Source organism: Grus americana, chromosome Z, assembly GCF_028858705.1.
Source record: "Grus americana isolate bGruAme1 chromosome Z, bGruAme1.mat, whole genome shotgun sequence".
Classification (NCBI taxonomy): domain Eukaryota; kingdom Metazoa; phylum Chordata; class Aves; order Gruiformes; family Gruidae; genus Grus; species Grus americana.
In genome coordinates, this window is record NC_072891.1 from 67,711,802 (window position 1) to 67,733,675 (window position 21,874).

Sequence of the window (21,874 nt, forward strand, 5' to 3'; positions counted from 1 at the left end):
GCAGACCTTCAGGAGCAAACTGCTCCAGCGTGGGGTCCCCCACGGGGTCACAAGTCCTGCCAGCAAACCTGCCCTGGCGTGGGCTCCCCTCTTCATGGGTCCACCCATCCAGCCAGGAACTTGCTCCAGCGTGGGCTTCCCACGGGCCGCAGCCTCCTTCAGGTGCCTCCACCTGCTCCGGCGTGGGGTCCTCCACGGGCTGCAGGTGGAATCGCTACACCCCCTCATCCTTCCTCCATGGGCTGCAGGGGCACAGCCTGCTTCACCATGGTCTTCACCACGGGCTGCAGGGGGATCTCTGCTCCGGTGCCTGGAGCTCCTCCTCCCCCTCCATCTGCACTGACCTTGGTGTCTGCAGAGTTTCTTACATCTTCTCACTCCTCTCTCTGGCTGCAAAAGCTCGCTCTCTCTAAGTGTTTTTCTTCTTCTTAAATATGTTATCACAGAGGCGCTGATTGGCTTGGCCTTGGCCAGCGGTGGGTCCGTCTTAGAGCCGGCTGGCATTGGCTCTGTCAGACACAGGGGAAGCTTCTAGCAGCTTCTCACAGAAGCCACCCCTGTAGCCCGTGTAAGAGTGTAACACATAGAAAGGACTACTACACCTTAAGGGACTACAGATTGTACAAGTTTAATGGATTTAAGAGCAGACAAATCTGCAGAACAGAAATCCACTGAGGATTATTAAACACAATAAGCTACAATATCACAAGATATCACTGAGCTATAAAATGGAAGCTTGACATGTTGGAAGTTGGATGATATATTGTGTGCTTCCTCTATCCTTAAAGCATTCCTTTTTTACTACTGTTGAAGATACAAGGCTAGATGGACCTTTGTTTTGATGCAGGGCTATTCTTAGGCGTTACAAAATGCTACATGAATTGTACAATGCATTATCTTACACCCACTGCAGTAATTTACCAAGTTTCTGAATTAATTTGATTACGAAAGATACAAGATTATGAAAGGTAACTATATTTAAATAAAAAACTTTGTTAAAGATTAATTACAAGTTCAGAACTTGTTTCAGTTAAGCAGTAGGAAAAGCCCCTGAAGAAAAATACAATGAAGATTTTACCTCATATCCCAGTCAAATGAACTTCTGAACTCAGGTTGCCACTTAAAAGTCCAATGTTTCTTAGTGTACAAAGATCTTTCATTTATTCAGCATTCTTTCAGAAAGTGCAAGACAGACACACTGAAGCAGCCAGATATATCCACCAGGACAACTCTTTCAGTTCTTCAAATTGGCAGTATAATCAAAGAACAGAGATCACAATTTAGCAGATCTGTATTTTATTATCTCCAGAAATTTTCGTATCATGCATACTACTGATTGGCTTTTCCACCTACCTGAGAGATTCATGAATTTGTGACGTCTGAGTTTAAGAATCTTTTACTTTTTCTCAGTTAAGATGTATTTGATAATATAGTCCTAGGATCATCACCTCAGTATTTTATATTCTCTCCTCCCTCTTGACATCCAAGTCCTCATATAGTTTAAAGTATATTTTTACACAAAAAACAAGCTCCAAAGAATCTGCACTGTTCCTACAGGGCACAAATGATGGTCCTAAGAAGCTTCATTCATGTTAGGGTGTATTTTTCATAAATGGTGACACTACATATTGGGACTCGTGAACCAACACCATATGACCATACATTAATTAACAGAAAACACATGGAATAAATGAAGCAATCTTCATTATTCACAGATGGCAAGTTCTAGCAGTTGCTATTTTATAGGTTGCAAAGGATAAGGACAGTATAACAAAAATGTAGTTGTTAATCCATAAGAAAATACCACGGGATGCAAATCTGCATTAATCTTTTTTAAAAATCTCAATTTGCACATAGTTTAGTCATCAAATTTAATCTTTTTCCCCTGGAATGCTGTAATTTGAGACATTTGTTCCCGGCGTCTCCTGCTTGCTTCCCATGAAGGATGAAGAGGCTGCTCCAAAGGTGCTTTCTTATTGTCGCATTTAATATCTGCAACTTTTGCAAATGGTTGCTTCTTGAACTGTGGTTCCTTTTTAAGAAGAACTGTGCCAGAAGTACAAAATGAAACATTAAATATATCATGAACCTTCATAAAAATATGGTAAAACTATCCTGGGATTGCCGTTATTTTCAAGAATTTCTTAATGAGCCATGGGGAAAACATTCATCTGAATGTTCACAGCAAGATTTCCTCATCTTGCAGCCCAGTTAATTGTCACTTGGTAGACTGCAGATAGGTAAGGTTTATTACTGACCATGTTCAAAATTTGTGTAGACAAATATTCAGCACAATCTCAACTTTTTTCTTCATAATAAACAAATGAGATATTACATGACTCAAATCATATCCTTGGTACAATGAATTAAAAAATGGAATCATATACTGTAAATGGAATAAAATATTGAAAGAGCTATTGAAGAAATTACAAGATAAACCACTTGTTAAGTATCATAATCTGACACTTCTTTGCCTGTGCACAGGCAACACTAACTGCTCAACATGAAGACAGATGGAAGAGCACTTTCCTGTGTAAACCCTACTTTAAGTATTTCTAATATTCAAAAATATAAAATAACAAACAATATCCACAGATTAAAATGAGAGCTCAACAATTTGACTATTTTAACAATAAATGTTAAAATACGTGCCACAACACTGAAATGAAAAAAATCAGCCTATCATGATTAGACTGCAGAGTCAACAAAATCTCAAGATGTTTTTACTCTTTTAACTTCATCGGCTTAAGTAATACATACCTATTCTTCCATTTTTGAAAGGCTGGTCTTTAGTATTTCTAAAAATAAAAAGAGAATTTAGGATTTTTCAAGAAACTTGTGAGATAACATACACCTGTGAATAAAGAATCGTCATTACCAAAACACTCATGCAATGACTTTTCAAGCATAAGATGCAAACCCCTTATATATTGTTTGCTATTTGTTAATAAAGAAGTAAAAGTAGAAGTATTCAGCAGTGACTTAATTTGGATGCAGATCTGGTTAGGAATCCTATGTACAGGTCAGTGCTAATGTGAATACGAAAAATAAGTGTCAAGAAAGCACAAGAAGATTGCAGAATAGTTTATCTGAAAATGTTCTAATCTGTAATTGGCTGAATTTATCCTTGTTTAGTAAGGGCTACTAAAAATCATAACAATTTCCATTACTGGGAAGGAGGCAGGGAATGGAGAACATAACAAGGGGAAAAGGTTCACCTTCTGTTTTGAGACTTCTGATTAGACAAAGAACTGCAGAACATTGATTCCAGCTTGCTTGCTTTTGCATGTGGCTTTCCTTCTTCCATGATCAAATCTTGTGCTGTCCCAGGCGCTGTGTTCTTTTCTTTCTTCACTATGTTTTTCTGAAGTCCATCCTTCTCTGTTGCTGAAGAAAGATCAGTAACTGCTGCTATCTTTTTCTTTCTTTTTACTTTGCCAATGAAGAAATCATCATTGCTGTCACTGTCAGAATCTGATGACTGGTTATAAAACCTCTCTTCAGTACTATCATCAAAGTACTGCTCTTCATTAGGTTGTTCTTCATCACTGTCATCATTAATTATTTCTTTTCTTGCATTTAATTTGTTCATGCTCATATTTTCTTTCCTTTTCTGATAGCCAAGTTTCTTTTGTGTTTTATTCTGCGTGACTGCTTGCACTTCTACTGCCTGAAATGAAGATTCTTCTGGAGCATATGCTTTCTCCATTTCCACAGTTTTCTGCTCAGATTCACTCTCAGAAAGTTCTTCAGCCACCCTGTCAGTTTCCATTTTCATACTCATTTTTGTTTTGTTTTCACGTCCTTGCTGGTTTTGAGCTAGGTTAAGAGCTTGGTCATCCAAATTGCTAGCAAAATGTTGCACTGATTTAGGCTGTTCTTCTGACTTAGCCTTTTTCGAAGGAGTGGCTTTGTCTGTGTTCTTTCTTGCATCCTTAAAAGCTTTTACAGCAGCTACACAAGGGGCAGAAGAAAAATCTTTTGTTGCAGCTACACGAGTTTACATAAGTTATCTTAATATAATAAAACATTTTTGCAAGTTAAATATGTTGCATTGAGTAACATATTTAAAATGTCCTTATCAATCATTTACTGAACACAATGGGGCAAGAACTACCTTACAGTACAGCATCAACGAAAGCAAGGGAAAGAACCTGAAATTATTGCCAGCTGAATACACTGTTAAACTTGGGTTTAACTGTGAACTTTTCTTTCTGCAAATAATATGCAGCTGATAATCATGTTCATTTAGGGCATTACTTTATGTATAAAAACTGCAAATAGTAAATTGCTCAGATATAATTAAATGGGTATTTGACATGCTCTGTTATTAACAAAGTAAATTTGTGACATTATTATTATTATTATAACTTGACTCTTTTTAACATCAACTTTAGCTGGAAAATTTGAATTTAAAGAGAAAAGGAGATAACCTGAAGAACCAGGAAAGATTCCCTAAGGAGTATGGGGACAGTTTCCAGGGAAGTTTAAAGGAGCCGTTTGCAAAACCTTTTAGCTGCCTCTGGAAACCTAGCTGTAATGCTCCTTTTACCTTTTTATTTGCATGTTATTGTGCTCATTGCCAGTTCAGTCCTATTTAATTTAGAGATACTCCATTATATCCATTTGATTTTTAGACTTCCCATTATGAGCCCTGTTTGTCCTGCACCTTGTATCTTAAATGTCATGTAGCATACTGTCATAAGCCCATTTCAACCAATATAAATGACTACAAGCTTGTGACACCTGGTTCACTGCAGCTAGTTAAGGTTCTTTTCAGGACCTTTTCAGTTTTTTACTTTTCTTTTTATACTGGTTGTTCACATCAGGAACATACAGGAACAAGGTAATTTACCAGTTAGCTACTGAAGTAATGAAAAAGTTAATATAAGAGTTCATACCTTTAAGTTCAACATATCTGGGTTTCAAGATGGGGTGTGTTGCAAGTCTTGCAGTGGCTCGCTCAGTTGGAGTACAATTTGGCTATACAAAATAAATTCAAAGGCATTAAGTCAATAAAAAGATGAATACTGACACAGTTCTGTATCAGTTACGCTACAATGCATACTAATGTGATTCTGGAGTATTAACTAAACAAGAGTAAACTTATGACACTATGATATTTGAGTATTTCTTATTTTTCCTGTATTACTGTTATTCTAAATGAGGAAAAAATCTGACTGCCCAAACATTGACAGAAACATAACAGACATGTAAATCCACTATTTCTCAGGTAATGAATAGGCATAACATGATTTTTATTTTAAAAGCATACCAGACACATCTTTCAGTGCTAACACGTTGATTTTTACATTCACTATTTTTTACATATGCAAAGCAAATTCATGAACCCCCTGAATGAAGAACATCATATTGCTAGAGGCATTCTGCATGAAGGAATACAGTAGCTTGCAAGAAGTGCAGTATGGATGCCATAAAAGTAGGCAAAATAACATAGCAGGTATTGAAGGAATATACACTAGATGTGGTTGAGAGGCAAGGTCTAACCTGATCTTAAAGACAAACAACCTTGAATTTGATGTAGTAGAATACTGGAACTCTGTAGACTGATTCAAAGAACAAAAATGATGTTCGTGCTTTAATTTGAAGAAAAAGGAGAAAAGTAGGAAATTCTTCCATTTCTGACAGTATATGACTCTTTCATATATTAGAAGTCACAGGTATGACACATTATAAAAGCTATCTCATTTTCAGGTTCTTGTCATCAGTCTGCTTGAAAAACAAAATGAGAGGTATCCAAGATTTTTCCAGACAGCTTTGTCGTCTTTTTTTTTTCTGAAGGGACAGAAAGAGGATATAACAGGCTTGCAAAACACAAATTTAGCAGTAAGATTTCTTAAAGCCCGCAGTGGAATTCTTTGGGAGAAAGGAGAAAAGACACACCTCCCTCCTAGTGGTACTGTAATGGATATATGTTTAAATTGTTGCTACCTGTGATTTGAGCTATATGCTACAGGAAGTACTACAGCAGAAGCCACCGAAACCAATAGATGATGCGCCTAGTAAAGAACTGGGCAAGTGACCAAATCTGAGCTGGTTTTGGTGCCGAACAACTCAACACAACATGCTGCCTTTCCTGTCCTGAGCGATCACTGCAATGGATGGAGCCCCAGTCACAGGCATGTAAATGATAGCGAATAAGGGGTGGAGATTGTACTAGCCCTGCCATGGGATGGAATTAATGTTCTCCACAGCAGCCAAGATGGTGCGGAGCTTTGGATTTGTGACTAGAACATTTTAGAGTTGGTAATACACCAATATTTTAGCTATTGCTGAGCAGTGCTTGCTCTGTTTCTCACTCTGCCTTCCCAACAAGCAGGCAGGGGTGGGCAAGAGGTTGGGAAGGAAACACACCTGGTGGGACCGCTGATCCAAATTGACCAAAAGGATATTCCATTCCATATCAAGTCGTGCTCAGCATTAAAAGCTCGAGGAAAGGAAAGGAATGGGACTTTGTTTGTGGTTCTGGCATTTGTCTTCCCAAGTAACCGTGAAATGAAGCCCTGCTTTCTGGGATGTGGCTAAACATCTGCCTGCCAATGTGAAGCAGTGAATAAATTCCTTATTCTCCTTTGCTTACACACACAGCTTTGCTTCACTTATTGAACTGTCTTTGTCTCAAGCCACACTTTTTCTCACTTTCGCTCTTCTGATGCTATCCCCATCCTGCGGGGGTGGGGTGAGCAAGCAGCTGCTGGGTGCTTAGTTGCTGGCTGGGGTCAAACCACGACACAAACACTACCTAATAAATCAGCAATGCATGTTTAAAGTATCTGATTTGCTTGAAATGAGTGCTCAGTGGGGAATCTTACTTGTTTGTATGTACATTTTCTTCCAGCAGAATTATGCCACTTAATATAAACAGTTAGGTATTCATTGCATAAAGACAGACGGACACCTCAATGCCAACTACTACTGCAAGAGAGACACTTTGAGTGCTTTGGTCTGAAGGAAACAGCAGAAGACACTACAGCTACAACAGAGCCAGTACTTCTAAATGCAGAAACATTTAATTGGTTGTTCCTCAACCAATGCAAAGCAAATCCCATTGGTATTTCTTTTGCCATAGTTCTAGAGCTTACAAAATATACTCTGGGTATGTCTGCTCATATTTCATGTTTGAAGTGCAGAGCATCTGGGAATTCTAGCACCTTCCTTTCTCCTCAAGTCTCTGCTATTACAACGTTATTTCTTCAGGTCAAGAAAAACTGGAACAATGTTTTCTCTGTAGACTGTCTACAGGACTATGAACACTGGCCAGAGGAGATGGGTCAAAAGATGGGTCCGTTTCCAAGGGCCACAGACTGGCTTACTTTCAAGCTAGCCTAGCTCTGAGAACTTGAAATCTGAATTTTGATCCCCATGTGACAGTGCTGCACGCTGCCACCAGATTCCTGGGACAGCTCACATTTCTGAAGATCAAACGCTATTTTCTTTGGAGATTTTTCTATAGCTGGAAAATCTATTTCTAACCTTAATTAATACACTTTTTCCCTTAGCTACTTCCTGTGGGTTTTGAAAGAATATACCATGAAGTTCAGAAAGCAGCAGCAGCTTCTGTGCAACATCTGGTGTCCTTTAATTCAAATATTTATAGAAAGGGTTTAAGCATATACATGCCAATCCATATGGAATAACCACATTTTTTCCTTATAGCAAAATACTTCATGAACACTACTCACACTGATAGACAGCAGCCAACAAACATACAATATGACATTCACATTCTCTAAAATTTCCCATTTTTCTGGTTTTTTTTGGCACATCCAATACTCAATTTATTTTTCCTCAAGTATTTTTCAGTGTATAAAACCTTGGTAGAAAATAAAACTAAACAGAAAAAGGTCAACCGTATTTACAGCAAGAACACCCTTTCCCCCTCCCCCTGCCCCCAGTATGTTTAATTATACAGATACTGGTATTGTACATATTTATTATTCTCACATGTTCCTGCTACTTTTTGTATTATTTTGCACTATTCATTTTTTTACACAACAACGTCCTAGTACTTCCCATAGAACACTCCCCCTTGTTCAGTGGGCACTGCAAAGTGAACAAAGCAACTGAGCAGTGCATAGTCACACTTTTCAGTGAGGAGTTATAAGCTACATACAGAACCACCTGGAAATCAGAGTCTCCTCAAACTTTTTATCTTGGTAAGTGCTGCATTCTATATATAGTACTAAAGACAACTATCATCACTGTCATGCTTCATTAAACTCCATGTGGACATTTAACTGAATTAACTGCACTGATATCTATTTTCAAATCTGTTAAAATGAAAGGAAACTGAAACCACATAGACAAGCATTCTTCAAACTCAGTTGTAGATGTGCACACAGAAGCACAAACCTCAAAACATAACTAGTCAGTTATAGCATAATAAAGCAGCAGTTGTGTAACTTACAAAACGTGCAAACACAAAGGGGAGACAAACTTTGTACAATGTGGCAATGATTGGGAAGAGAATGGACATTACAAGGTTGCTAAGATAAAAACAACACTCATGATATAAGTTTTGAGATGTGCTAGAATAGGGGTCAGAAGTAGTACAGACTGGTTCTGAGAGCTGGCAGCACTGGGTGAAAAAAAAAAGGCAGCATGATGGAAACATCAGATAGAAGTTGTGTGGGCAGTACCTGCTTCATACAACACAGGTGATAAAGTGATATGAAAAACCGAGTGTCTCAGGGCCCTGGGGCAGATGGGATTGCAGGAGTTGAAAGGGATACCTTGTTAGCACGCTTGAGACAGTAGAGCTTCAGGAAGAATTAAAGGGCAGAAACCTGGGATCAACTCAGGAACATGAAATGGAGACTTCTGACCATTGTTTCATTCTGATTACTCTCCCCATTCAAGTCTACTTTTGTTCATACCCTCTCTGCTGTAATTACAATCAATATTAGGAAAGAAAGATCTTAGGATCATAGGATCGGATCCTGTGACATCCTGAGTTGGAAGGGACCCATAAGGATCATTGAGTCCAACTCCTGGCTCCACACAGGACCAGCTGAATCAGAGCATATGACTGAGAGAGTTATCCAGACACTTCTTGAACTCAGTCAAGCTCGGTGCTGTGACCACTTCCCTGGGGAGCCTGTTCCAGTGCCCGACCACCCTCTCAGTGAAGAACCTTTTCCTAATATTCAACCTAAACCTCCCCTGATCGCAGCTTCATGCCATTCCCTCAGGTTCTGTCACTGGTCACCACAGGCAGGAGATCAGCGCCTGCCACCTCGCTACCCCTCGTGAAGAAGTGGTAGGCCGTGATGAGGTCTCCCCTCAGTCTCCTCTTCTCTAGGCTGAACAAACCAAGGGACTTCAGCCTCTCCTCATATGTCTTCCCCTCTAGACCCTTCACCATCTTTGTTGCCCTCCTTTGGACACTCTCCGATAGTTTTATGTCCTTTTTATACTGTGGTGCCCAAAACTGCACACAGTACTCGAGGTGAGGCCACACCAGCACAGTGTAGAGGGGGACAATCACTTCCCTAGACCAGCTAGCAATGCTGTGCTTGATGCACCCCAGGATACAGTTGGCCTTCCCGGCAGCCTGGGCACCCTGTTGACTCCTGTTCAACTTGCTGTCGACCAAGATCCCCAAGTCCCTTTCAGCATGGCTGGTCTCCAGCGTCTCATCGCCCAGTCTGTATGTATAGCCAGGGCTGCCCCTTCCCAGGTGCAGAATCTGGCACTTGCCCTTGTTAAACCTCATGCGGTTGGTGATTGCCCAGTTCTCCAACCTGTCCAGATCTCTCTGCAAGGCCCCTCCACCCTTGATGGAATTGACAGCTCCTCCCAATTTGGTGTCATCTGCAAACTTGTTCATGACACCTTCTAGTCCTACATCCAAGTCATTTATGAAAACATTAAAAAGAACTGGCCCTAAAATGGAGCCCTGGGGAACCCCACTAGTGACTGATCACCAGCCAGATGTAATCCCGTTTACCATAAGAACAGAAGTCATACTTCCATTCTTCAGTTAACTTCTGTACAAAAGGGGATTGTCTTGTTACAGGTCTCACCAGAAACAAGAATGCTAGCAGAAAAGTACACTGCTATAACAACTACTACTAGAATTTCAACCAGGTCAAAGGACAGTGCTACCAAACTGGTAATGCTTGGTGGTCCTGTATGTGTCACATTAGATGATCTCTCAGTTATTTAAAATAATGACATTCAGATGGAGACAGTCAGAAACCCCACTGACTAGTATGCAGTACATTGCAAAAGCCACAACACAAAAAACAACCTCGAAGTATGTCATACTCAAGTTTCTAAATTAACTAGAATTGCAGTTTAATGTTGAGTGTAACTGTTTTGGGTTTGCGTGGCAAGGTTGTGGTAATGGGGGTGGGGGGGAAGGGGCGCTACAGGGGTGGCTTCTGTAAGAAGCTGCTAGAAGCTTCCCCCATGTCCAACAGAGCCAATGCCAGCCAGTTCTAAGAAGGACCCGCCGCTTGCCAAGGCCGAGCCCATCAGCCAGGGTGGTATTGTCTCTGGGGTAACAGAGTTAAGAAGGAAGAAAAAAAGGAGCAGCAGTTTTTTGCAGCCAGAGAGAGGAGTGAGAAGATGTGAAACAGCCCTGCAGACACCAAGGTCAGTGCAGAAGGAGGGGCAGGAGGTGCTCCAGGCGCCAGAGCAGAGATTCCCCTGCAGCCCTTGGACAAGACCATGGTGAGGCAGGCTGTCCTGCTGCAGCCCACGGAGGATGATGGGGGAGCAGAGATTCCACCTGCAGCCCATGGAGGACCCCACGCCAGAGCAGGTGGATGCCCGAAGGAGGTTGTGACCCCGTGGGAAGCCCACACTGGAGCAGGCTCCTGGCAGGACCTGTGGCCCCGTGGAGAGAGGAGCCCAGGCTCGAGCAGGTTTGCTGGCAGGACTTGTGACCCCATGGGGGACCCACGCTGGAGCAGTCTGTTCCTGAAGGTCTGCACCCCATGGAAGGGACCCACGCTGGAGCAGTTGGTGAAGAACTGCAGCCCGTGGGAAGGACTCGTGTTGGTGAAGTTGGTGGAGGACTGTCTCCTGTGGGAGGGACCCCAGGCTGGAGCAGGGGCAGAGTGTGAGGAGTCCTCCCCCTGAGGAGGAAGGAGCAGCAGAGACACCGTGTGAGGAACTGACCACAACCCCCATTCCCCATCCCCCTGGGCTGCTGGCGGGGAGGAGGGAGAGAAAATCGGGAGTAACATTAAGCCTGGGAAGAAGGAAGGAGTGAGGGGGAAGTGTTTTAAGATATAGTTTTTATTTCTCATTATTCTGCTTTGCTTGTTAATAAATTAGATGATTTTTTTTTTCTAAGTTGAGTTTGTTTTGCCTGTGATGGTAATTGGTGAGTGATCTCTCCCTGTCCTTGTTTCGACCCAGGAGCCTTTTGTTGTATTTTCTCTCCCCTGCCCAGCTGAGGAGGGCAGTAACAGAGTGGCTTTGGGGGGCACCTGGCCTCCAGCCAGGGTCAATCCATCACAGTAGTAACAGCCTGTTTTTATACCAAAAAAAAAGGCAGAGATAATGCTAAACCTCAGTTCTGGGCCAAAACAAGATGTCATTGCAATACCCTTTGTAGCGGCTTAGGAGAAGAGCTGTGTCTCCACTAAAAAAACCCCAGAAAACCTGTTAATCCACACGTTCTTCCCGGAGCTCTAACTACTTACAGCTGTCCTTCATAATACCAGATGTGGTTAATGTGGAGTCACAGGGTGGCTGAAAGTGCCAGAACATGGCTGCCACCCAAGTCCATCCCATGACCTCATACTGCTTTGGAATAAGACCCTTGACAAAAGTTACTTTCTGACTGTGAAATGCTGCTAGTTCTCCCTCTTTATGTCTCTAAGACCTACAGTATGTGATTTATGGTGATCAGACACGGTGAAGATTTTGGAATGACTGGCAATTGGCTAACGGTATCACTTGTGGCAGCATTGATGTCTCTCAGCTCCTGACAGCAAGAGATTGGTGACTGTGTCTCACCCTGACAATAGGAGGATGGATCAAGTAGGGGATGCAGTAAACAGGTCTCTCTTGGATTTGGCAAGAGTTTAAAAGAGAGTGGTTCTCCCAAATACAGAAATAGGAGAGCGCAATCCCGTAGCATTAAAAGGAGAGAAACAGCAGCACTAAATGCTTCAGACTCTGCACTGCAAATGGATAGTGAAAACCTGTCAGATTTATAATCAACTGTTACCCAGTTTTTATTCAAGCCTTCCCAGTTTTCCATGTAATCAAAATGATTGTAGAGGTGTTACAAAGTAGCTGATGCACAAGCTTAATAACAATACAGGTGGGAAGTTCTTGCAGCAATTAATTCTGTGTGGATCTCAGGAAATCATACAAGTTTCATCAGATTTTTTTTTTATTGGACTATATACAATTTTTAAAATAGACTGATGAAAAATTTCCATTGAAGCTAAAATGCATGTCCTAACAGATCTAAACCCTTTACAAAAAACCTCAGCAGGATAAGGTCTTGTAATAGAACAATACAAGAAAAATGGAACAATTTCTTAAAAACCATCAAAATACACAAGGAAACCTGAAGTCCCACTTGGCTTCTTGTTTATCATTCTTTTCAAAGCTTGTCACAGTTTATAATAATTTACACTGTTTTCTGTTATTGTGGTAATTCAACCATGAAAATATATGGATATTTACTTTATTTATCTTGCAAGCTGTGGTGGGTTGACCCTGGCTGGAGGCCAGGTGCCCCCCAAAGCCACTCTGTTACTGCCCTCCTCAGCTGGGCAGGGGAGAGAAAATACAACAAAAGGCTCCTGGGTCGAAACAAGGACAGGGAGAGATCACTCACCAATTACCATCACAGGCAAAACAAACTCAACTTAGAAAAAAAAAATCATCTAATTTATTAACAAGCAAAGCAGAATAATGAGAAATAAAAACTATATCTTAAAACACTTCCCCCTCACTCCTTCCTTCTTCCCAGGCTTAATGTTACTCCCGATTTTCTCTCCCTCCTCCCCGCCAGCAGCCCAGGGGGATGGGGAATGGGGGTTGTGGTCAGTTCCTCACACGGTGTCTCTGCCGCTCCTTCCTCCTCAGGGGGAGGACTCCTCACACTCTGCCCCTGCTCCAGCCTGGGGTCCCTCCCACAGGAGACAGTCCTCCACCAACTTCACCAACACGAGTCCTTCCCACGGGCTGCAGTTCTTCACCAACTGCTCCAGCGTGGGTCCCTTCCATGGGGTGCAGACCTTCAGGAACAGACTGCTCCAGCGTGGGTCCCCCATGGGGTCACAAGTCCTGCCAGCAAACCTGCTCGAGCCTGGGCTCCTCTCTCCACGGGGCCACAGGTCCTGCCAGGAGCCTGCTCCAGTGTGGGCTTCCCACGGGGTCACAACCTCCTTCGGGCATCCACCTGCTCTGGCGTGGGGTCCTCCATGGGCTGCAGGTGGAATCTCTGCTCCCCCATCATCCTCCGTGGGCTGCAGCAGGACAGCCTGCCTCACCATGGTCTTGTCCAAGGGCTGCAGGGGAATCTCTGCTCTGGCGCCTGGAGCACCTCCTGCCCCTCCTTCTGCACTGACCTTGGTGTCTGCAGGGCTGTTTCACATCTTCTCACTCCTCTCTCTGGCTGCAAAAAACTGCTGCTCCTTTTTTTCTTCCTTCTTAACTCTGTTACCCCAGAGACAATACCACCCTGGCTGATGGGCTCGGCCTTGGCAAGCGGCGGGTCCTTCTTAGAACTGGCTGGCATTGGCTCTGTTGGACATGGGGGAAGCTTCTAGCAGCTTCTTACAGAAGCCACCCCTGTTGCCCCACCACTACCAAAATCCTGCCATGCAAACCCAATACAGAAGCGTTATCGAAGTAGAAGACCAATGGCAACATGGGGTACTCTACACAACCTTTTTGCTCATCTGCAGAATTGCATACAATAGAAGGCAGAGGTCTGGAGAATCTAGCTGGGCTTGCATTAACAGCAGTAGCACTGACTGCCAATTCATCACCGAATTCCACAGACTCTTATACCCGGCATCAGGGAGAAGCATGAGATTCTTCCAAATACTATCAAGGTCTTTACACTGCCCTAACTGCATTTGAATCCCTGGACTAAAGTTATTCTTTTCCCCGTAATTTGTTCACTTAGATTTACCTTCACTCCTACATCCATTTTGGCTTTTCTTTTATCAAAAAGGGGTACGAAGTATAAACAAGTTCATATCATTGTCTCCCCTCCTTTTAAAATAAGAATTTCAAAATAGGCCATAAATTCAAACAAAAATACATTTCTTGCTGTTCTTTGCTACATGCATGATAAAAATACCTACTATCTAAGCATATGAAAACATTTAAAGGCACTTTAAGAAGCCTAGCACTTTACCAGTATTAGAAGACCACATTTAATTGGAGTATAAAAGAGTCAATAGAATTTCTCTGGATTAACCTGTCACAACTAATTTAGCCAACCACACAGGTGTGAGGTAAATGCTTATTTTTCAGATTGGGAAATGGTCAAAGAGAAATGGCGTGTTTCATCCCAAACTACCATAATGATCTACAGCAAAGCTTGGCATAAACCCCAGACATACCCAAGTACAAATTACGTACTTAATCTTCTACTAATTCTTTCCTCCTTCTCTTTATGCACAAAATAATTTCTATGATTGTTTCAATAAAGAAAAGTCAAAGAAAAAAACCCCAGAATAAAGCAGGCATGGATTCTTAATTATCTCCTCATGGAGAAGAGTGTCAACTCCAGGTGTAAGCTGAAACAGCAAGACTGTGGGAAAACTCAAATGCTGCTAACTCTCCTCCATTTATTCCGGGGCTAGTAAGAACATGTGTCTATAATTCTCTCAATTTCGCATCCCACACAAACAACGCACATATTTTTTAAGAAAAAAATGTTAACCTCTTAAGGTTATGAAAGAGGACATAAAGTGAGCACCATACGAACTCACCCACACAGTTGTGGTGGTCTAACTCACTGTGACTACCAACGCTGAAACCCCTGCTGGCCGGTGAGAAAACCTAGAAGCACGTTGAACATTACTTCATGCTATGGACAAACCTGTGTATGATGTGGACAAATTCCCAGTGGAAAGCAATTGTAAAGAGAGTACTACGCGTACCAGATTCTAAAAGAAAGTATTAAGAAATATCTGTAATGTAAAAATATTACATAATATGAATTCTATACCCAGTACAATTAATCAGTATAAAATATGTACAGTTCTGATTTATAGGAATGTAAGAACAAATGTATAAAACTTAATAGTATAAAGGATACATTTTGTCTTTTTATATATAGGTTTGTATAAAACACATGCTTTTCATATATTTTGACATTTGAACAGTTGAGGTACTATGTCCCTATAAAATATATGCATCTTGCCAAACTGAGTAAAAAAATTTGGCACATAGCACAGCAAAACAGATGCCACAAAAAAACCCCAAACATAAAAAAAACCCCACCACCAAACCAAAAAACTCCCCCCTTCCCAGTATGAATCAGGTAAAAGACAATCATATTGAGAAAGTAAACTGGAAAGCAAAATAGGATGAAACAGAACCCCTGAAGCAAAAAATGTACTTCAGAGGGAACAGAAACAAAATGCATCTTAGATAACAGGCAGTAGCTGTGAACAATAGAAAGGGAAAGGTCTTTGCTACAAAATTTAGATGGACTTTTTCAGACAACATTATGAAATTTGTAGGAAAAGTCATGTATAAATTAGTTTGACAACCACTATAGATCAGATCTGAAACCATGAGTGACTTTTGCAGAGAAGTGAAATTGACAGATCATTTGCTTGTAACTGGCGATCTAGAATGATTTGGAGACTCAAAATAGGCAGTTGTTTATTAACTCCAAACATGGAGTTAAGCTGGCCAATCTCAAAATGAAATTTGAAACAACCATTATTTGGGAAAACAAAATTTAAAAAAATAGATTACTTATACTTATTTGTGATAGAAAAGAGAGCAGAAACACAAAGCAGACCAACAACACTCAGGCAGTGCTGCAAACTGAGCAGGAAGCAGAATTCTCTGAGTTCACTACAACCTTAATGCATCTGAGCTCCCAAGATCCAGCTGTGCACCATGGGCATGTCCAAAGACTGAGTGGAAGCAGATGGTAGCAAATACATTGGCAAGATACAAGGATGAGCTCCATATTATTAAAACTATTTAATGGGCCACGGAGTTCATAGTATTTTGCCTGGCACGAACCTGAGAAGTTTCAGAATTGAGATATCCACCAGGCTGCTTATAAAGTCAATTTGGTGACAAAACTCCGTACCAAACTTTCAGGGATGTAATCTCAAGACATCCTTACAATATTTCACTGTAAAACAGATGCTCAAACCTCAAATTATCACTTGTCAGATGCAGCCCAATACAGCACCATATGTATAAGCACATATGAAAGGCCCTTTATAAGAGAAAGTAGACATAGTTCAGATCTTCAAATTTAAAACAGATGCAAAGCTTCAAAACTAGCTAACATTTGAAAAACAAGCTCCAATTTAATCAAGTATATTTCAGATAATTTATGACGTAAAGGTAAAAGATTTATCTGTGCCAAACAACCCTGTCTTGCTCAGACCTTTACAAGCACTGCCACCAGGGAACACATCTATATATAACTAAAGTATTGTCAGGTTAACGTCTTCAGATAAAACTCTCAGGGGAGATGTATTTATGTTCAGAGCACTGTTGAAGGAACCAGATATGAGAGCCAAGGATTTGGAGGCACAGACGACTTAAAGACTTCATGAACACTGTACACACTAACCAGGGGTAGGCCATTTTATAATACGCTATTCAAAACAAGACAGAATTTCTTGGCATACCACATCGCAATTTTCGTGCACAATTGAAAACAGATTTCTTTTAATCTATATGTTTTTTCAGCCACTTTCTGGAAATGGAAAGACAATGGAAATACAAATTCAGTTCACTGAAAAACTATTAAAACATCTGAGATAAACATACCAGTTCTTTGGCAACAAAATGTAGATTTTCCATCATTAAGTCTATTGAGGGAATATATGCATTCAAAACTTACTCTAATGATAAACACATGTCAGATATATATGGGAGCCCTGATATTACTTCAGCATATCAGCAGATGAAGGATGTAAAATAAATGGAAATCCTGGATGTTCACATTTTATAGCAGGTATTTAACCATGTGGCACACAGAACAGTCACCTTTATGCTTAGAGGTTCTTGGGCATCTTCTAGGCCATTACATTATTATTAGTGAACTTTGGCACACAGAATTTTTGTAATGTGTAATCGCTCAACCATTTCAATCGTCACACAGATATTTGTATTCCAAATCCAAGAAAAACTAGACCATCACCCTTTAAATTTAATGTTGTTACACTTTCACTATGTGACTAGCTACCTCATGTTTACCATACTTTCTCTTACGTAGTAACCTTACCATAGAGGGGCAATATGCTGTAAACTTATGCTCTCATTTTACCAAGCTGTAACTTTTTAATGTAGCCAGCCTTAGCAGCTACATTCATTGACATCCCAATAGACAATTTTTTTTCTTTAAACAGTTAAAATAATTCAAAACATCTAGCACTTTTCATCTAATTTTCCAGTGTTAACAGACTGATGGGCTTCATATTGAGCTGAAAGACCTCGCCTAATTCCATAACTCCTTTTTGTTTATTTTTTTTACTTTTATAAATCTCAATTTCAGAATTAAGAGTTGCAGCACTTTAAAAAGCTGATCTGGATAATAAAGGGAGGAAGAAATCCGAATGGTTTTGTACTTTATATGACATACAACAAAAAACTGATAAGAGTTTAATTTATAAAAATAAAAAGAGCAAAAGAGAGCAGCAGCTGTTTTTAATTGTTAAAAATATCAGGAATGTCAGACTTATTTTCTTCTGATTTTGTAATCCAATTCTGAGTCAGATGACAAAAATATATACAGAAAGAGCTCTTCCAATTAGTAATGTGTTAGTAGCTGTCAGTCTTTAAAATAAGTGATTACAATTGTTTACATAACATTAAAGACAATTTAACACTTTAAGTTTTCTAAGCTTCTAACAAAAGATTCCAACTCATGTATGTTCTACCTTACAGTCTCTCTCCTTGTACTTATCTTCTGTGCCAATTCTATGGTACTTCTCAAAACAAGATCAAAAGGTAGCGAACTATGGCCACCTTTCCCTCAGTGGTACACTGATCTTGGTTTCTCAGGCACAAAAAAACCTTTTGGAAGTTTATGCTTTTAAAACCACCTCCAGCAACCTTGGTTGAAATTGCTCAACGGGTACCAATTGAGCACTTGGGTACCTAGAAGATTAGCAGATAGATGGCAAGACAGGGAAAACATTTTGCTTCCTCATTTGGTTGAACATATCCTTGCAATTCAAAGATTCTGTCTTTAGTACCCAAATGAATTAAGGGTAACTAAAAACTCTCACTATTAATATCTGTCCTAAATTTGTAGCTTCTCTAATCTCATTTAACATTTTTTGTTCACCATCACCATTCTGACTGGAGGCTGTAGCACATTACTAGCAGCAAACTTTTATGAAAGTTGGAACTTGCATTCAAAAGGCTTCTTAGTGCTTCTCTCTTCCTGTAATACATTTGTGGTGTTAGACTTAAAATACAGTGCTTCACAACATAACACCACTCGTGTGTACAGCCTACCCCATTACCCCTGTAAAGATGTTACCTTTCATTATCCCGAAGACCTGGTGGAAGGAGGGTATCTATTATATTGGTGATGACGTTATATGTCATGTATTCTAGTTGACCCCCATTCATTTTTTTGGTTCAAGGACTGGTATGGAAGCATTCATAATTTACACCCTTTCTCTGCAGCTTTGTATCAGAGGTGCCAATCAATTGGCACTGTAGGCAGTCTGATTTACCTTCATATTTATTGGATCAAACTGTTCCCTCGCTGGCCTTTAAGAGACATACTGAAAAGCAGCCACATGCCCCCCATTGGTCATGTCATTGTCAATCAGATGTTCCTCCATGCATATTTTCTTCCCCATTTTCAGTTTAAGTATTTGTTTATGACCTTTAAAATTTTCAGTGCCAGCAGCCTGGCACAATTTTGATTATGATACAGCTCACCTTTCCTGTCCAGCTTCCTCTTGCTCGAAAGGTTTCCCAAACATGTAAATCTCTCCTTTCTATACCGTACTCTCATGCATGCATTGAGATTCAGGACTTCTACCTGCCTTTTGGGCATCGTATGCAAGTCTGAACAGTATGAACAGTATTTTGGAGAAGGATACCAAGCAGATTCTGGACATCAGCAACTTGGCCTTCCTTTTTTTTTTTTTTTTTTTAAAAAAAAAGCCCAAACCAACCACCATACCTTGAGAACCTCTTGTTACACTACATTTTCTTCAAGGAAAGCATAAAACCAAGACTACTTCTAACACTTTCCTCTATTGTTCCCATGACAGCTCATATTCAGTAAGATATTTTTATATATCACTTAAATATTTCAGTTAAAATAGGAATGTAAGTTGAGAGTTGCTTGTATTTCGTAAATGCTGTGATATAAATCTTTCTGGGACTAAAAAAATACAGCCATGTGCATGTAAAACACCATGCATCACAATATTACTACCCCAGGCATATCTAAGCTTAAAACCACTGCTCTTCCCCACTTGCCTTTTTATCCATTTATGCTCTTGCAAGTGTGTTTATTGTGTCTAAGTGTCTAGATGAGCCGATTACCTACGAAAATGTGAAGTGACTCCCTCTGTGTTTTACTGACAACAACATGCCTACCACATTCTGGTGTGACACACCAGGTGAATGAAATGAGCATATTCGAATCAAAAGCAATCACATTGCTTGAGATTGAACCTTGTCTAAGGACAGGAATACACTTTAATCTTGAACAATCAGTCCAGCCAGGCAACAAAATTAAGTAATACAGCTTCACAGGAATGCAGATGAGTGGTAGAAATATCCCTGGACTAGTAATTGAAAATTTTACAGGAAAACATAGTGTCTCTGTGAAAAAACTGCCAAAGTTACTAGCAGTTTATTTCAATACTGAACTTCAAAAAGATTCTTTCCAGAATGGACAAAATCCAAGCTGTAATTAAACTGAGATCACTACAACTACTCTGCTGTTGAAAATGATGGTAACTTGGGTCTAGTTTATCTCCTTGCTCTCAAACGATGACTCTACTGAGTTATGTGTGGCAGCCTAGTCTGAATGCAAAGGGGCTAATGAAGAACAGATCTACAAATTGGCCCAGAGAAAGTAAAGGGGAAGAGTGTGGTGGAGGAAGGCATGGCAACCACAGATTGGGGGCAATGGACAGAACATAGCACAGACAGGAGCCTGAACTCTCCCAGTGGAAGCCTGGGAAGCGATTGATACTGGCTGGGCTAGCAGACAGACGGACAATTTGGTGGAGAAGTAGGTGGGAGAAGAGCAGAGAAAGATTTGTCAAAAATTGAGAGACTTAGTTTTATACTGACATAAAACTTCAGTTGCAGCCATGGCAATGGATTCTAGGCTCTAAAAGATAGAGTATATATAAAAGGCATGCTAAACAGCTTGCAGTTCAAGTGATCAAATTTGGAAGATGAGGAACCTTCAGGAAAAGAAAACAAAAACCAACCAAAACAATCAGTCACACAGAGAAAGTATTTACGCCTGAATGTGATATTCATCATTGAATGCAAAATTCTTCACTTCATCAGTAGTCTTAGGAAGACCACAGACATTCCTGTTTAACGTTAACATCTGGTGTTTGACATGGAAAATTCTCAGGGAACAGTGGCTTCATACATTCAGTGTAACTTCCATTCAGACAGAGTCAAAATACTCAGGACAAAAAGAATTCAACTCTGCAACATTGATTCCCAGCATCAAGCCAATTATTTTAGCCTGTGTTACAGGAAATTGTGCTATTAAATAAATTGCAACACATTTCCAAAAACAGATTGACAGATGCAACTGTTACACAGAGAAAAGTATATCTGGTATCTGATATACAAATGAATACCTTTATTTCCATACTGAAATAAGAAAGGAACATAACACTTTAACATGTACGAAAATAAATGGGGTATTATTATTTTACTATTCTCAGCATAAACACATTATTGGAGAATGGAAACATCCTTGTACCTACAAGGCCATACATTCATTCTGAAGCAAAAGTTGGTAACAGTGTTTCTAATAATTGATTCTTAGAAGGAAGGGGGTATGGGGGAATGACATGGAGATTAAAAATCCAGGTAAGTTATCATTAAACTATTAAATTATCACATATTGTTCTTATAATTATGCTCTGATTGTCTATACACTATTTCTAATTTAACAAGAGTGTAACAACCAGAAAAAAAAAAAGAGAATGAAGTTACTTGTGGGTCCCTCAAAAGCACCAGCCATTCGCTCCCACATTGCCAAAATCAAACCACAAAAACAGCAAAGTGCAAAGAATTAATGATAAGCATATTATACAAAGCTGAAAGACTACCACATAAGTATTACACAAAAGACTGATTCATACAGTAGTCCTCTCCCTATGGTTTATGGATTGCAAACAAAATATTTTCATAAGAAAAGAATGTTAAAAATCCACATAAGTAATTATCTAGTTATGCTGCTATTAAAGACACTAACAACAGAAACAGAAGTTTTATATCAATAACAACATTTATCCTAATCAGAATGTTTTTGTAGTGAGTAGAATTTGTTGGGGGGGCTGGGGGTGGGGGGAAGGAGGAGGTTGTTGAAATATCCCCCAAAGCCCAAGCAAAAGACAGCAACTATTCTGTACTTGATTTAGTGCCTTTGAAGTTAACAGAAAGTCTTCAATTAAACTGCAAGAGACTTTGCATCAGGCCCCTTTTATGATTT

The 21,874-nt window shown here is 40.2% G+C and overlaps 1 protein-coding gene across 1 annotated transcript in view; it reads right to left on the reverse strand.

The window, feature by feature from the left end:
• Positions 1–614: 614 nt before the first annotated feature.
• Positions 615–21,874, reverse strand: part of SRFBP1 (serum response factor binding protein 1) — a 78,874-nt gene continuing 57,614 nt past the window's right edge. Inside the window, exons 5-8 of the mRNA XM_054809375.1 lie at positions 4,902–4,983; positions 3,219–3,954; positions 2,761–2,798; positions 615–2,046 (exon numbers count right to left, since the gene is read on the reverse strand). Of these exons, the coding sequence (XP_054665350.1) occupies positions 1,859–2,046; positions 2,761–2,798; positions 3,219–3,954; positions 4,902–4,983 (1,044 nt within the window). The 3' untranslated portion in view covers positions 615–1,858. The remainder of the gene's footprint in view (positions 2,047–2,760; positions 2,799–3,218; positions 3,955–4,901; positions 4,984–21,874) is intronic.